Raw genomic sequence first — 18690 nt, 5'->3', positions numbered from 1 at the left:
TGGAGAAACAGTGTTTGAGTTCATTTGACTCAGATAATCTACTGTGAGTGAATGTGTTTTATTCATGTTTTATTAGTCATTCTGTTTACTTTCATGGCTTTTTTTAACACATAGACTTGAGAATGGAAATGGTTGTAATTCCTGAATGTTTGAGTACACAGGTCTAGGTTTGGTCTCTGTTGAAGAAAACACTTAGCAGATTATTTATAATGTAATTATTGAAGTTTATTGTAATGAAAACATACTTAAAATATTAGAACACTACACTCAGAAATGCTGTGTAACAACATACAAGACTTCGCAATGAAGGAGTGAAATCACCGGGCTTATATAGGCAGAGCTAATCAGATGATGACACAGCTGAATGTAATCACATATAATGGGAACAGGCAGTGGATACTGGGAAATGGATGTCATGAGGAGATAGTGCAGGAGACGGAAGGAGGGCGATCATGAGCACTCCAGCTAGCGGATGTGACAGTAGCTCCAGACTCCAGTACAATTATAAGGTAATCATTCCCTCACCAATAAATGTCTCAGTGAGAAAAACTGGCTATAGAAATACTATGTCTATGCAACATTATAATATTATTTTCAAATAAATTTTTAAATTAGGCAATAATTATCTTAAGTTATTATTGTCCCTGGTTCAATAGGGTGCAAATTATAATTTCCTTTGTTTGAGGAATACCATAAATCTTACATGATAAATTGTTGGTAATGCATATACAGCTGTCCGTCATGTATTTATTTGCCAAACCACATTAATTTTCTTCAAATCTGCCAGTGACGGAGGGTTGCTGTAAGCGGATCCAGAACAGCTTTGCCATCTACTGTCTGTTGTTATGGATCATCATTCTCATTGGTAAGCTAGTAAGCTGGTTACTGCTAACTGTACCTCACCTCAAACTTGTGAATCTTATTTTCCATGGATGCCTGAACTCTACCTTTGATTATACCAGCTGGGTTCCTGCTTTCCTTATTTTTTTGTTGTTAGGCATGCAAAAAAAAAGATGATTCATTATGGGCTTCGATGCTTTATGAATCATTTGTTTTGAATCTGTTTCGAATCAGCAGTTTGGAGCGCCAAAGTCACGTGATTTCAGTAAACGAGGCATCATTATGTCATAAGTCTTTTGAAATTTTAGTGGTTCAGATGACTTTTGCAGTTTGATACACGCTCCGAACCGTTGATTCATCAAAGCATCAAAACTTTAAGAATCAGTGTTCTGAAATCGCCCATCACTAGATATTGCTGAAAAATTTTGTTTTGTTCTTGCACACAAATAGTATTCTCGTCGCTTTATTTTATTAAGGTGCCGAAGAACATGTTTTCAAAAAATGTAATATAAGTCTAAGGTGTCCCCTGAATGTGTCTGTTAAGTTTCAGCACAAAATACACCATAGTTTTTTTTTTTATAAATTTTTTTAACTGCCTATTTCGGGGCATCATTATAAACGCGCCGATTCAGGCTGCGGTCCCTTTAATTCCTCGCGCTCCCCGGCCCCGGAGCTCGCGCTTGCCTTGAACAGCATAAACAAAGTTCACACAGCTAATATAACCCTCAAAATGGATCTTTACAAAGTGTTTGTCATGCAAAATGTCTAATCGCGTAAGTATAGTATTTATTTGGATGTTTACATTTGATTCTGAATGAGTTTGATAGTGCTCCGTGGCTAAAGCTAACATTACACACTGTTGGAGAGATTTATAAAGAATGAAGTTGTGTTTATGAATTATACAGACTGCAAGTGTTTAATAATGAAAATAACGACAGTCTTGTCTCCGTGAATACAGTAAGAAACGATGGTAACTTTAACCACATTTAACAGTACATTAGCAACATGCTAACGAAACATTTAGAAAGACAATTTACAAATATCACTAAAAATATCATGTTATCATGGATCATGTCAGTTATTATTGCTCCATCTGCCATTTTTCGCTATTGTCCTTGCTTGCTTACCTAGTCTGATGATTCAGCTGTGCAGATCCAGACGTTAATACTGGCTGCCCTTGTGTAATGCCTCGATCATGGGCTGGCATATGCAAATATTGGGGCGTGCACCCCACTGTTACGTAACAGTCGGTGTTATGTTGAGATTCGCCTGTTCTTCGGAGATCTTTTAAACAAATGAGATTTATATAAGAAGGAGGAAACAATAGAGTTTGAGACTCACTGTATGTCATTTCCATGTACTGAACTCTTGTTCAACTATGCCGAGGTAAATTCAATTTTTGAATCTAGGGCACCTTTAAGTGTAACATGTTTGAAGAGATGAGGCAGAGAGAGAGAGAAATGCACACACAGTTTAATAACAAAAGGCAAAAAACAAAGACACTCCGAACCCGGAAACTGGCAAGTAGTCCACACTGTAGCAAATTAGCTCAAAATAAATATTAATAATTAATCATAACTAGTTATAATTAATTATTAATATTTGAATCAGTTAACCCTTTAAGACCTGAAGGCTTTTTAGAGTTTTTTTTTCTGAGCGACACACACAAAATTAAAGACTCATAACTCCAAAACTGTAGCAAGGAAAGTCAAAAGGTAGGTATCATTTGATAGAAAACATTTAAAAATTTTAAGAAAATATAAATTACATTACATTTGGACATTTTCTTGCTGAGAAACAGCTGATAAAAGACAAAAAATACATATAATTTTTTTTAAATAATTTTTCTTTTTTTTATTTGACATGGAATAACTCAGGAACGCAATAAGATCGCTAAAAAATTCTTTTTTGGTGATGCTCTCCTATATGTGATTTGCATTTATTTTAAATTTCGTGATGATAGCATAAAGAATAGTTTGAAAAAATGTTGTTCATTTTTTCCGCAGCCAGGTGGCGCCAACGGGCGGTAAACTCCGGTTTAGAGGTGCTTCTCAGCACTTGTTAGGAGTTTTTCAAAATGGTTAGATGCATTAAAAAGATGAGATTCTAAGCTTTAAAATGATATCTATTTTGTGTTATTCAACGTTGGAAAACGAACATGGATGGGTCCGGGAACATTGGATACACACTGCATCCCGGAGAGATGAGAGACATGTTTTTAGCCAAGTATGTTAAATCATTCCGTGAGTAATATCTTGTGATCAACGCAATATATTATATTGATTTTGGATTCATTTTAATCTTGAGAATCTGCTTTAAATATTGATGTGCCATTTTGTATGATCTGTGCATTTTTCATGAAGTTATGAGCACGTGAAATATACATACTTGTATTCAGTTAGCGGCTGGGCTGTTTTTGTTGTAAACACATATTTCTCAGACTCATTAGAGGGCGAAAACAACGCAACAGAAGCATGTTGGAGGCTTGATATGAAAGTTTAAAGTCTATGGATTTGTATGCAAAAAGAATTTTTGTGCTACCTATAGGGCTGGGTATCGTTCAAAAAATTTCGATACCGAGACGATACCGATACCTTGACTTCGATACCGATACCTGAACGATACCTTTTTCGATACCAATTTTATAAAATCTGTTTTAACAATATTACATTACCTCAAAAAAATCTTTGGTTTTATATTTTAACTTTGTTGACTTTTTTCAGACTCAAAGACTCATCTCCTGAGCCACTGCAGGGAATAAAAAAGCACAAATGAACAAAATTTACCCAACACAATAAATCAGTGCAAATAGTTTTAACAAAGTTTAGTTTTCAGTATGCGAGGCTCTTTTTAAATCACTCAGCAATTGTTGTTCTTCTTCAAAAAATGTATTATTATTAACAAGATCAAAGCGGAAGACGAGTGACGCACGTTCGTTGCGTCTTACCGTGAAATAAGAGTTCTGTGTCTTTATTAAAATAAACACATTAATGATTCATCTCTCATCCACCCGCCATTAATTGGAATGTTATTTTTTTATTACTTGGCCCGACCCACGGATTATCCGCAGTATGGCAGTATCAGGAGGATGCTGATACCCTTTTCCAGCAGAATTGTTCGCGTTCTGGAGCCAGAGCATGTGCTCGTGCAGGCGAACTAGAGGCCGTCGCGAACCGGTCGCGTGTTTCCATAGACTTAAGGAACGAACGCTGTAAAGCTGCTGTGTGTTGTACCTGTCCAGAACTAGTCTAAAAACATTGCGCGTTCCGCTGTTTCTGCAGGCAGCGCGACACTTCTGTTTTCTGTTCACAGTATCTGTAGTGAACCGGCTGCTCGCATAAACAGCCGTTTCTCACCCTTCCATTCGGAGATAAACTGAAAACGAAACCGTTGATTCACTCGCCCTCTCGCACATAGGGTCTCTCTCGGGCGCATAGTTATAGATATAAATATAAATAACAATGTAGCGCAACTTGCTCATCAACGAGACAGCGAAAGCATTTCTCCGCCCCCTCTCCCCGGCTCCATTCTGAGGTACCGAAATTTGGTACCGAATGACAAGACACTTTTCGATACTCGGTTGTATCGACGCAATTCGATCGGTACCTAAAAAGTATCGAGTTCGGTACCCAGCCCTAGCTACCTATATGGATTCAGTTTTTATTGGCTTTTAAAGAGAGACACGCAAATGGGAGCGCTGACGCTCCATCCGGTTTTAACGGGTTAATAAAATTAACTTAATGTAATAAAATTAATATTACGATCAATTAACCTGTTGTCCAGTGAACACACAGTGTTAATTGTTTATTAATTCTAAGAAATGTTCATTTCCAGGTTATGGGAAATAACAATCTTATTCTACTAAAAGTCTATAGTCAGGATCGACATGAATAGGGACTCCAGTATATGAGCATGTTTGTGTTCGTTTTGTGAGGAACACAGAAAATGGTGCAAGTGAAAAAAATCACATAGAACTAATTTATTAGCATATTAAACAATCTTTTTAGTAGGTGAAAACATACAAAGTTTGATGCGAGTAAAAATGAAGGACAGAAAGTCTTTATTGTCATTGTATTATGCAAAATACAATGAAATTTCGCTGCACACACGCCACCATATTTCTAATATGGTTATTGAATATAACTTCTGAAGAATGAAGGTCTGTTTGGGACAACATGAGGGTGAGTAATTAATGACTGAAATTTAGACTTTTTTTTCCAGGAGACTTGATTTAATGAATGAATTGAAATTATTAAAATCTTCCAATTAATACCAAGGTATAAAACCACCATCTTACGTTTTCCTGTTGTTATTTCTTTCGACATCCCTCCTCCTCCCCCTCTCCTCCTTTTTGTACAATTTTGCCTGTTATAGGGGGCCAATCTGCGCTTCGAGCTTCTCTCCGAGCCCCTCTATAGCAGACAACAAGCCAAATCTGTTTGGCTTGATTATATGGGCACATGAACTCTTGAAATGAGTGTTATTGGTAGAATCTCTCTACAGTCTGTTCTGATTCATCAACACAGTTTCACTGATGATCCATTTAAAACACTAAACCCAGGATAGAGCGGTTGAGTGAATGTGGTCTGGACTGTGTGGATGAGGCTCATTGTGTCTCCAGAGACGCTGTAGAAGGACAGAGTTCCTGCACTGTGATCCACATACACTCCTATTCTACTGCTGATGGACTTTACTGGGAGTTTAGTCACTTTGTTTTTGTGACTGAATAAGTAACTGGAGGAAGAGCAAGAAAAAGCTCCAGGACTGATCATTACCTCCAAACAAACACCCTACCCCTTCCTCTACCTTCCTGCTGATGCTCTTATATGACACTGATATATACACATATTCTCCACTCCACTCAATCTCCCAGTAACAGCGTCCACACACACTCTCTCTACACAACACCTGATACCAAAAATCAAATCTGTCTGGATGATCAGGATACAGCTGCTCTGTGTCAGTGAATGTAATCACTCTGTTCTTTTCAGACAGATGGAGATATTTATTCACTGTGTTCAGATCCAGATTGAGCTGATGGGAATCTGATGGAGAGAAAACACATCAGAATCAGGAATTATGAATCCGATGTTTTAATATATCTGAACACTGAACACATGTTCAATATATCATCAGTGTCTCAGTACAGTTTACTAGATATCCTGTGAAAATCATCATTAACATGATAAACTCATAAAACTCTTCTGTCATGTTTTCTTTCTCCTTCTACAGGAAGAACATGAACACACTCAGTGAGTTTTTCTGCTTGTTTTCTCAGTGACTTACATTGTAGGAAGTTGTTCCTGGTTCTGGGAACAATGTTGGTGACTGTGGAAATCAACAGACATGAAGAGTGTGATTATCATGTCAAGAGAAAATGATCCCTGCATCCGTTCCTAAGACATTTCTAATATGATCTTCTACATGATATGAGATGATGGAGGATCATTTCTGAGAGCAGATGAATCTCCAGGACTTTACCTCTGTCAGAGATCTTCTTCAGCTCCTCTTTGCAGAAATCCTCCAGTTTGTCTCTCAGCTGACGGACAGATTCTCTCACAACATCAAAAGAGGAGAGAGAACTGAAGGGATCGTCATTTACGTCTGTAGATTCAGGAGGAGCTGAGAGAGACTGGAAACTCTACAGAAAACAGAAATCAAAGCTCATCACCTCCACACTTCAGACAATAACCTGCTCTACTGTCAGATTTGAGCAGCTCTTGTTGATCTTTAGTAACTCTCCTCAATCCAACACTTTCACAGCATCAGCTTCATTCTTCTCATGTTCATTATATCATGTTAGAGCTGTAAGATCTAGAGTTTGACACTTACACTATATGAGAACTTTCTAGGAAAACACTTGGATGATCAAACATCTGCCAATAACATAAATGTAACAGATCAATTCAGGGCCTTTTCTAGACACAGGTAAACTAGCCATTGGTCTAGTGTCCCACCAGCTGGAGGGGGCGCCAGTGAGCACCTCAATGCTCAATGGTAACAAAATCACACAGCACTTTAGTAAACATAAGAAAAATATGATTATTTTAAATGTATTAAATTATTTAAATGATATATTTAAAAAAATGACAGCAGCAGTGAAATAATGCAATTTTTTAATAAAAAAACAAAAAACAAAAAAAAAACATTTGTCCAGAAAACATGAAAGTGATTCATTCACATATGGAAAAAAATCTAAAGGTCAGTAATATACCAACATCTCTTTCACATAATCATAAATAATCAATATCCTAATCAAATGCATCAATGGCCATCTTAACTGTATTATATTGTGTAAATTGGACTCTAAAAAGTTTAAAAACATACAGGGAATGTCATTAAAGCCTTTGTTTTAATCACAGAATTATAGAGCAAAGTTTGCTAAATTCAAATTTGTGGGATAAAAAGGCATTAATATGTGATAAATTTGTTTTCATTAATTTAATTTACTTAGAATGTGAAGTAGTATTACTAAATTTAATATATGCTTGGATTTTGGATAATTAAATTTTTAATAAAGTTTGATTGAAAAAAGAATAGGCTACTGTTGCATTATTGAAAAGGAAGAAACAATACTGTTGTATTATTAAAGGAAATAATATAACATTTTTATTCTAAGCTTTGTCCATTTATTTTTCATTTAATACATTGTGTGTCTAGAGATTGGAAAGATTAAAAGCACCCTGGAATAATTTTGACAAGGAGTGAATGCAGAGCGGGGGTTTTGTTATTGATCGAGCAGCGAGTGGTTGTGAGACGCTTGACCCCGGTCACATTGTAGGCTTGAGTAGATTTGCTCGGGAAAAGCAGTTCAAAAGTTACGAGCAGATGGACCATTTATAACTTTTTAGCAATTATAAGAGTTTTCTTAAGAGATTTCCAGAGCTGAACTGCATTTGTAAGTGCGTCTCCATCAAAAGAAGAAGATCAGATGAGAGTCTGACTGATGATTATATCAGGGGTGCAAACACATGTATGGTCAAAAAAGAGAGAGGTAATCGAAGCCCCCGCCCAGCGGAAAATATCCAGATACTTACATTGCCACCAACCCCTGCCATCCCCAGCCCACCCCATAGGCACAGACTAAAATGAAATTCTGAAAATCAAAATACACAGACGCTAATTTGTAATATTCAATTTCATTTTTTATTCCGAAACATAAACTCTCATTGAACTATCTTCTTGCTTTACTCCAACTTCCTCTTCTTCCTGGCCACCTCCTGCAACGTATCCAGGGCCTTGCGTCTGGCTGCATTAATTTTCTTATCAACATGTTTGAGACGTGTCTGCCTCTCTTCGGCCAGAGCAGTGGTCTTGGCCTTCTCTGCACTTTCACATGTAGCACTGCAGCCATACTCCACCTGCCTCTTCTGCTTTGCCTCCATCCTCTTCTCTCTGTCGGTCTTGTCCCTTCTCCCTGCAACCCTAATGTTCTGGCAGAGAGTTTTAACAACTGGCCCCAGTTTGATGTCATCTCTTTTGAACATGCCAATGCCAGTCTTGCCCCTTGACCTCAGCACATATTTGACAGTCTGCACTGCATCAAAGGTGGAGATCTTCATGCTAGATCTTTTAGCATCAATCACATCTCCCATGAGACTAAAGGAGGACTCTACCAGTGGTCCATGGAAGATGGAGAGGGCCCCTCTGATAACCTGGCTGAGAGCTGGATACTTCCCCAAACTCATGACATGGGCCCACCACTTCACAATGTCATCTCCATCTTCATACTTGGCCAGGTTGGGGTCCACATTGTACCTAATGATCTCCTGGGTGATGTCACTCTCTAGGGGCACTAAATGTTTCATGATCCTAGCCAACTCCTTCAGCTGAGTAACAGCCTGGGAATGGCCCCTCACCACAGGATCAATAGAGGACAAGGCCTGTAGGGTCTTACTTTTGAGAGGTAGTTTGTTCTGCATGTACTTGCCACAAGCTGTGTATGCCTTGGTCACCTTCCCAATAAAATCCATGATTATCTGCAACACACATACCATACAAAAAACATGTTTAAACTGAGTTCATACTCAGGTTTCATGGCTGCAGCACAATGGCAAGTCATATCAGCATATCAGATCATGTTCGATCATATTACTTAACTGTTTATGTAACATTTATGGTGACATCATGCAGGACTGTAAAATCAGAATAGGAAAATTTCCAAATCTTTACTTTTCTAAACAATTAATAAAAATACATTTTAAATTTACAAGATGTTAAACACTCTTACTGGTCTACATATAAATGTACAAATCAGTCAATCAAATGGAAAGAGTAATTACAATACATGTTCCATTTGTCCCATATACTGTACTTTCGTGATTATGCGGTTGCATTTTTTTAACCAGTAGGTGGCAGTATGACCTAAGGGATACTGCTTTTCTGAACCGCTAATGATAAAATGGAAAGAAAATTTAAAAAGTAGTTAACTTTATTTAAAATACTAACCGGATGCTTTGGATGGGCTGCAATCAGGTCTTCTGCGACTTTCCCAACGTAAATCTGGGAGTGAAGTGTGTTATTGGCCAAGTCCAATTCTAGCAATTTCTTTGGCGACATCTTCAGATGCTCAGGCTTGATGAAGCAGGCAAGAAAGTTGATGAACACTTCAAGTTGCTTGTCATGAAGCTTGTGAACCAAGGTTTTACTTCCCTTCAAAGAACATAAAAAATGCATTTTTAGAACTGACTGAACTTGCTGTTGTTTTTCAATAGACATCAGAATCATCTTACGTCTATGCTGAGTTGCATACACTGTATAGAAAAATACTCACTTGAAAGACCATCACGTATTCCTTCAAAATTGGGAGGACACCAAGGTACACACTAAGAATAAGGTTCACTTTTTGGTTTTCCACCCAAATCTTCTTTACAATTCGGGCCTTCCTTTTCTTCCCCAAATCAGTCATTCCTTCAAAAAAAAAGAAAGAAAAAAAGAAAGATAAAAAAAGATACAATATACATACCAGTGCATACAGATTTAAAGTTTGTGCAATACCAATGGTATACATAAAATGTTGCACAGATTGTAACAGTATGAGTACTCCTTAGGCTAATAAAATATAATAATAACAATTTACTTGGGACAAAAGTGTCTGCTAAATCATAACCATAACCATAAAACAGTAGGTATAGGTGTACAACACACATTTTATTCATCTCTCTCTCATATAGACAGACACATACAGCATGTTTACTACTGAATACTAAGATTCAATAGTAGGATTTTAGTTCCTTCTTGACCATAGAACAATCTGTTACAATATATACATACACATACATACCCTTCTTGCAGAGATCCTGGTGAATAAATTCAACCCTTCGTTGAGCCTTTTCACTCACACCAAGGTCTCTGTACAGGTCCTGTAATATTTCTTTATACAGTTCTTGGTCCTGCTTTCCCATAAATCCAAAGTAGAGCACTCTGAACACAGGTAACATTCTTTTAGTATTGATCCCTACGTCATAAGCTGACAACCAACGATGGGAGACAAATCGCTGGGGATTTGTGGCAGGTATGTCCAGGAACTCTGCTATTTCTTTCAGGTACCCCAACTGCAAGTGAAGATAACATATCTTACACTACTAGCAACACTCAAAACAGTTAATAAACAAGTTAGAAATAGATTTTTCATTAAAAATGAAATGCATGTTCAGATACCTGATCTGGTGCCCATTGATGGTCTGTGTGGATGTAGTAGTTTTCAAAAGGTTCAGCAAATCTCTTTGCAGAGTTGTGGATGTGATGGCAAGAGTCACCATCCACATTGAGCAGAGTGGAACAATGCCTCTCTCGTATCCTTGTCTCCAGCCCTGATTTGCTCCCGCGCATCACGTTGCATGAGTCTAGCATTATGCTAATTAGGTTCGACCAAGGAATGTTCTTTTTCTGAAAAAAGTCACACATCACCCTCTCCAAACTAGCTGAACTGACTTTCGCAACTTCAAGGGAGCCCAGGTGTTCAACCACAACATCATTGAGCTCTTTGTTGAAGTAGCTGACCAACATAGAAAGGACCTTCTTATTACTGCTGGAGGTACTCTCATCCACATTCAGAGAGAAGGTGTATTGTCGTAAGTTGGAGAAAGTTCTCTCCGCAAATGTATGGCCCATACCATACACCATTTTATAAGAAGCTGCAGTGCGGGAGAGTTTAATTTGGCTAAGGGCTGCCTTGTCTGCAGCTAGACACTGGCTTAACTCCACCAACACAGGTGCTATTGTCAGAGGTAGAGAGTGCTCAGCAATAACTGCCAGGACCATTGCCTAGTGAATAGAGAAAGAAAATACATAAATTACTCATTTAATGATTCATTTTAAACTAATTTAGTTCATCTCCATTTGCTTTGTCTTCATTATGTACTCATTTCCATAAAAAATATTTTGGTTTACTAGTCTTCAACACAACACACACACACACACACACACACACACACACACACACACACACGTAGTGTTTTCATGTTTTATGGGGACTTTCCATAGACATAATGATTTTTATACTGTACAAACTGTATATTCTATTCCCTTACACTAACCCTATCCCTAAACCTGCCCATCACAGAAAACTTTCTGCAATTTTACATTTTCAAAAAAACATCACTTTTTTGATTTATAAGCCGTTTTTTCCTCATGGGGACCAAAAAATGTCCCCACACGAACAAGGATTTCGGATATTGCCATCCTTATGGGGCCCCCATAACGTAGGGTTTACCAGGCCACACACACACACACACACACACACACACATACCTCTCCATTAGCAATGCGATTACACATAGGCACTGGAAGCTTAACACTTTCCCTGATCTTTTCTGCTGCTGAGGCCTGGTTCTGAGTAGCTGGTAAAGGATCTTCCTTACGGAAGGAGTTGTGCCACACTTTGAGTTGTTACGATTGAGGTCACTCTGTTTGTGTGTATGGATGTCTGACAGTGTGCATACAGGGCATGCACCCCTCTGCTACTGTAGTTAATTTCCTTCATGCAGAGAGTGCATTTAGCACAACCCTTTTTTTCAATTTTCTGAAAAAAGTCAGACAGTATGAATGTGTGTTTGACTGCATGGACCTTGATTGTAGTTTCAAGTTTCAGCCAAGACCAATTCCAACTGCATTTACAGCCTCTATCCATCTGTTGCACAAGAAGTGCCTCACTTTCCTCAATTTCCCTCATTCTGCAAATGAATACAGAGTTATTTTTGCAAAACTGTATCATAACGGAGTTCAAATAGTTCACTCTGCTCCTTTCCACAATGTCTTGTTTATATGCTGCAATATTTCTCGCCCACTCTGGGGTTGCCATAAAATGTAGAATGTTATGGGTCCATCTTCAGCAGTCTATTTGTGTCAATATTACCTGATAAAAAAGGACCTCCTTAAAAATAGCAAACCAGCTGGTGATCACCTAAGCCCACTCAACAGTTCCTTGAAATTGGAACTAGAATTAAATTGTATATAAACACTGATGCCTACAGAAGCAATCAAAATAGAGAAAAGCACCTTTTGAAAGTAACATGGAGCATGAAAGAACAATTATATCGATTGCATTGTTACACCGCTAGGTGGCGACAAGTGACTTAAATGTATTTGTTATTGAATCATTCAAGAGATTCGTTCAAAAAACAGTGATTCATCCATTAATGAAACAAGCAAAGTACCGGTATTTATTATATTAATATATTGCTATATAATACTAAATAAGATATACATATTTTCGGCTTTTCAATAGCAGCCGCAACAGGAAATCATTAAAACGAGGCAAAAAAAGTGCTGCGTTAAATGCGTTTTTTTTAACGCGTTAAACATTTCAAATTAATCGCAAAGATTAACGCGTTAATTCCCCCAGCCCTAATTAATATTAATAAAACATCCTAACTATCAGCATTGGCGTGTTCTACCTCTTTTACTGACGGCTTACAAAATGAAACAGGTAACGTTAGCACCACAACCATTATTTGCACTCGCACAAATTAGCAGTAACTTACTCCTGAATATATTTTTAGGATTACCGTATATATCGACGGATTACATTTTTCACGAGCACATGCGAGCAAAATGGTTGTAATTTCGAGCCTAACAACTTTTTCTATGTAGCTACAGTCATCCATAATTTGATCTGCTAGCTAGCACTAACGTTAGGTCTTTACATGTGAACTTGATGTAGCTAAATCGTACTGATAGCAGGTTACACACAGACACACAACATATTACCTCGGCCTAGTTAAAATGTTTAATAAATTACATGACTAGTAGATTACATAACATTATAAACCAAAAATATCCTTACCTCCAGTCATTGATGATCTCACCAGTTTCCAGTAAAACGGGAAGGCGCGGCGCCGAACTTCGGGTCTCAGGGAGAAATAATGCTGCAGTGGCAGATATACCGCAGCGAGAAGAAACATAGTGGTTCACACCAGCGCGCATACCGGTGCTGTTTTGGCGCGCAGTGTTCTGATTTGCTCATTTACTTTTTTGACTTAGGTAAAGTTGGTTTTATATTCGCACATTCGGACTTCTGATAAATTCAGACTTTCCAATAAATGTGCAATAAATTAATGTTTGCGAATTTTAAGCAGCGCATGATATTGACAACCAACAATTGCACTTACAACATTTTCCGTCGATCAAAATAGGCAAGTATTGTTTAATGGCATATTTACTTGTGAATGTCCACTGAATGTCCAATGTAGTGTGTTAACAAGGCTATTGAATACGGATGTGCGAATTGCGAATATAAAACCACTTTACCCAAGTACTTTTTTGGTGGAGGCAATCCTGAATTACTGATGGTGAAATTATAATCCGACACTCTCAGACTCTCAGACACCCCCCCCCCCCCTCCCCCCTTCGGATCAAAAAAACTCTTCGGATCTGCACGATTCACACAAGTCACCCAGACGGCCGTGAAAAAAGCGAGAGCCGCCGAAAAGCGCGCTGTTTGCACCCCTGTTATATAATAACCGAACACACAGATCAACACTTCAGTCACCGGCTCATTCTGCTCTCATGAAATGTTTCTCTGTGAGTCTCTTGCTCAAGTCCACTATGATCCTGTTCTTCTAGATCTCTGTTACCTGCAGGAAATGGATGTGATCCTGTGTGTGTGAAAGCTGCTCCAGCTCAGCGTCTCTCCTCCTCAGATCATTGATCTCCTGCTCCAGTCGCTCCAGTCGTCCTTCAGCTCGACTCACTGCAGTCTTTTCCTGATCTCTGATCCGCTGTGTGGCCTCAGAGCGGCTTCTCTCAATGGAGCGGATGAGCTCAGTGAAGATCCTCTCACTGTCCTCCACTGCTGTCTGTGCAGAGTGCTGTTAGGACACACATCACAATCACACAGTGGCTTCAGTTAGTCCTGACTGAGACTTCTCAAACTTCTCTTCTTCTCCAGACTCACCTTATGAGACTCCACAGCCTCTCTCAGCTGCTGAAGATCTTTCTCTCTCTGCTGGATCCTCTGCTGGAACCACCTCTGCGTCTCCTTCAGCTGCTTCTGAAGCACAAACAAAACCACTGGAAGGCAAGCCTGCAACCTCTGGCAGTACGCAGGGAATGAGACCAGAGGCCATTTTTTGAATGGATGTCAATGGATGAGAGGCTTCACTATGCTGATTAAACAGCTTTTGTGGGGAAATAGCTAATCATTTAATTAATTGACAGCCTGTTTGCTAATCTTCAGCATGTTTTACACTATACAATACTTTTGTTAGGAACTATATGTACATTTTAGTTTGATAAAAATGTAATTTTTTAAGAGAAGGCAGACTAGGGAATGTTGCAACAGGTAGGACTCGTTTACAGCATTACCAACAGCAAATGTGCCACATTAAGGCCCTGGTATATTTCGAATGAAATTGAAGAACGAACTGATGTGACATAATTTCGAACAAAATCAGGCCAAAACAAAGTTCGTTTTGTGTTCTTTTTGGAAGTTCGAAACGGCTTGCCAAAGCGAACTTTCAGGAAAAGTTTGCTTCAGCTGCAAAACACCTTCGTACTACCATTGGTCAGTGACGATAACGTAACAGGAGGTGTGTGCTGAGGCTCCGACTTCACTCGCATGGGACACGTCTTTGACTCATTTCATCTGTTGAGTCTGTCGAGGTAAGATCTCTGCGGGTGAAAACACACTGGACAGCCGCTTTATAGTACAAAATGAAGTTGTGCTTGTAAAAAAAATGAGGCACTAACACTGTTTTCATGTTTGATACTGTAAAGCTGCTTGATTTTAAGCAATCTATTGAATAAAGTGCTATATGAAGATGTGACGTGACTGGAGTGCTAATTTGCAGAGCTCTTGCTAACATTCCCAATTATGATCAGATGCTTTTCTTATGCTTTCTAAAATAAATGCTTGCTGTTTTCTCATTTTTGTTGTGTTTATTTTGTTACTGAGAAGAAAGTGCACGGCACATATTTACATATTCATCTAAATGCCACTCTCAGCAGTGTGGGCGGCGTCAGATGTTCGTTTACAGTATATCGCTGGTCACGCATTTCGAACTTCGTTTTACCCCTAAATGAAGAACGAAAAAGAACTTTGTTTGAAGTATACCAGGGCCTTTACTGTTTAACAAATAGAACAATAGATGTTGTGTTAAAGCCACTGGAAGGCAAGCCTGCAACCTTTAGCCAAAAATGTGCTAACGCTAAGGCTCCGGCTGTGGCGGTACGCAGGGAAGGATTTTTGAACGGCGGGCACTGACGTCACTGCCATTACACAATAGGCTGAGAGGTGCTGCACATGATTAAGTTAGCCGTTACACTTTCTCCAATGGTAAGAGATACAGACCCTCTCATCTCCCTATAATATACAATCTCTGGCACAAACCAATAACTAAGATTTCACATTATACTGCTGTCACTAAATTATTTTTGTGAAGGGTTGAATCCAATAACCTTAGAGTTAATAACCAATGGCTGTAGTTTCAAACTCTTAAAAGGATCATTGACCAGTTTCCACCATTGCACATGATTTTACATGAAGCATAAGACCTTTTTCACAATGCAAGTGTCAGTATCATTATAGCAGAAATGATCCACAAACTGACACAGATATAGAGTTTCGCACAGTCTTTCTAAAAACGAATAAAAAAAAACCGAATTATTATTTCTGTTAATAACTTTCAATTATAAAATGTTAATCGAGTTAAGTTCAACGTGGAGCACAGACAGGCACAGCAGTAAAAGTCCACTTGCAGCTCCTGTTCTTCTGCCACTTCTGATGTCACCTGATCAAATGGGTGCCAATATAGTGTCAGTAGTATTTCATCAGTGTCTAGATTAAAGTTCATACCTGTTTCTCTGTCCTCTGTGCTGCAGCTGATACAGTGTCGTGGTTTTTATGTTCATCCATCGTACACAGCACACATATACACTTCTGATCAGTGCGGCAGAAAACCTCAAGGAGTTTATCATGTGTTTGGCAGATCATCTCCTGCAGTCGTCCAGTGGCTTCAGTCAGATTGTGTCTCTTTCCTTTAAACAAACTCTCATGTTGTTCAAGGTGATTCTGACAGTAAGAGTTCAGACACACCAGACAGGACTTGACGGCTTTGTGTTTTCTTCCAGTACAGACGTCACACTGCACGTCTCCAGCTCCAGCGTAACAGTCAGCAGGAAGTTTAATCTTCTTCAGTTTCTCCACCATTTCAGCCAGAATGGTGTTTTTAGCTAAAGCAGGTCTTGGACTGAAGGTCTGTCTGCACTGAGGACAGCTGTAGACTCTCATCTGATCCTCCTGATCCCAGCAGTCTGTAATACAGCTCTTACAGTAACTGTGTCCACAGGGAATGGTCACTGGATCCTTCAGGAGATCCAGACACACTGAACACATGAACTCATCCTGAGATATTCTGGCTTCTGCCATTTTACAGCATGAACACAGAGACACAAACACACAACAGCTCAACTACACTTCAGTTTCTCTTTCCGTGAACTCATGTGATCCTGTGTCCTGGTTCTGTGTTTGAGTGACATGTACAAATGTCTGCAAGTCCATAAAGTCACAGATCGTAAAACATCCACTAGATGTCAGTCTCAGACAGACACTCAAAGAATATAAGTTATGGAGAATCAGAACACCACCATTGATCACATCTATGCAGTGTTGTATGTGGTTTAAATTATATAATGAGAGCCATTTGCTTTTTTTAAACAGCTCTTTACTAAATTTATCTACAGTATGTCATTGTAAGACTGTGTCTTCAGCTGAATATTACCTCGTGAACTGAATAATATCTATACAGAAGACAGTCATAGCTTCATCCTTAATTCATTGGATCTAGGCAAATTATGTGGCATAGACATTGTTTTAATTTTAACATTTTAGACTTCCCTTACATTTACTACTATTGACAGATAAAATTAATGGACTGAAATAGCCTACAGCTACACTAATTATACATGTATATATGCCAAGTTCTGTCACGAAACTCTAGATGGCACAGGCTGATGGGTCCTTACCTCAAACTGAAGATATTCACATTCTCACCTTATTGATGAATGTGAATTGTAGTCGGTTAGTAAATCTGCAAATTCCTTCCTGAACTTCAGCTGCCACCTTACAAACCTTCTGATATGTGCAGCATGATTAAGTGAAAATGCTTGTAAGAGGGCCGTGTGTCACCGCACCTCAAACAACTCAAAATATTTTTAAAAAAATGTGTTGCACTCGGCTTGTGTACTGCAAATACAGAAGAGTATAGTCCATTCTGTCACTTTGATGTCACATGCTTTGATTTATGATGGACAGCATACTCTGTAATCTTACAGTTTACTTTTAATCTTTTAAACACGCCTTTGAAGTTTGGACAAAAACACCTGGCAGCAATGTGTTTTCTTGTTTTTTTAATTCACAGCGCAGCATGTCATATGGTGATTGTGAAGCACAAAACACTTCACATGATTTTATGGTAAAATTTTTCCATGTTCAATTTTGTGTGGGGTGTGAATGCTCTAATCTGTTAACATGGGCGCTTGAAAAAATATGATCTGCTTACTCTCCATTTACATGTGCGATGTGAAACTGGCATTTTAGCTTCACCTGCCTGCTCTGCAAACTACTACAACCGGAAAGGTTTGGCTGTCCTACAAGGTGTGGTTGACCATCGACTTCAGTTCTGGGACATCAGTGTGAGTTAACCAGACAAGGTCCATGATGCCAGAGTCTGGAGTCAGAGACTGGCGAGTTTCTCAGCAAGAATGTGTACTGCAGAGTATTGAATGCCAAAGAAAAAAAAAAAAGAAAAAAAGTCTGGCTGTGGTATTAGGAGACTCGATGTGCTCATGAACAAACGTTTCTTCCCCACCGCAGAAACCACCACGAGACAGAAGATGGCAGTTCAGGTAGTTTATTGGACACAAGCAGAGGTAACAGTGACAACAGGTGAGTTTGCAAAGGTTGTAGAAGTGAATGATGAATGAATGAATGAATGGTAATACTGTCCTTTGTGGTTTGCAGGTTGGATGCTGGAGAATAGCGGTAGCAGAATAGAGGCAGGGATGGCAGAACACACTCACACTCACACACACACACACACACACACACACAGACTTGGAACACAGGAGGGAGCTCGGAGACACAGGAGACAGGTAAATAGCACCGGGAGTCCTTGAGGTAAGCATAGAGGTAAGTTCCTTGATGCAAACGAGACCAGACAATGTGATGGAGTGTGTGAGTGTCTTTTATGTGAGAGCTGATTGCCGTGGTGATGAGGTGCAGGTGTTGGTGATCAGTACTCCGGGGAAGGCGTGCGCTGTGATTGGTGGGTGCTGGAGCCTGGCGTGTTTGTGACAGTACAAAGCATAAGGAAAACTAGGATGCCGGGTATTTCAGAGCGTTGGTGCGTG

General features: G+C 39.0%; 1 protein-coding gene across 1 annotated transcript; it reads right to left on the bottom strand.

Annotated features, from left to right (window-relative positions):
• Nucleotides 1-8027: 8027 nt before the first annotated feature.
• LOC125261703 lies at nucleotides 8028-17067 on the bottom strand. Its single transcript, XM_048180267.1, has 9 exons — nucleotides 16136-17067; nucleotides 14237-14332; nucleotides 14102-14150; nucleotides 13917-13969; nucleotides 10501-11106; nucleotides 10124-10394; nucleotides 9614-9750; nucleotides 9289-9492; nucleotides 8028-8819 (listed from the first exon to the last, which is right to left on the bottom strand). Exons 1-9 carry the CDS (start codon nucleotides 16706-16708, stop codon nucleotides 8028-8030), a joined length of 2781 nt encoding a protein of 926 aa, XP_048036224.1. The 5' UTR covers nucleotides 16709-17067.
• Between the last annotated feature and the right edge of the window lie 1623 nt (nucleotides 17068-18690).

Source organism: Megalobrama amblycephala, unplaced genomic scaffold, assembly GCF_018812025.1.
Source record: "Megalobrama amblycephala isolate DHTTF-2021 unplaced genomic scaffold, ASM1881202v1 scaffold467, whole genome shotgun sequence".
NCBI classification, from domain to species: domain Eukaryota; kingdom Metazoa; phylum Chordata; class Actinopteri; order Cypriniformes; family Xenocyprididae; genus Megalobrama; species Megalobrama amblycephala.
This window is presented reverse-complemented; position numbering and strand designations above follow the sequence as displayed.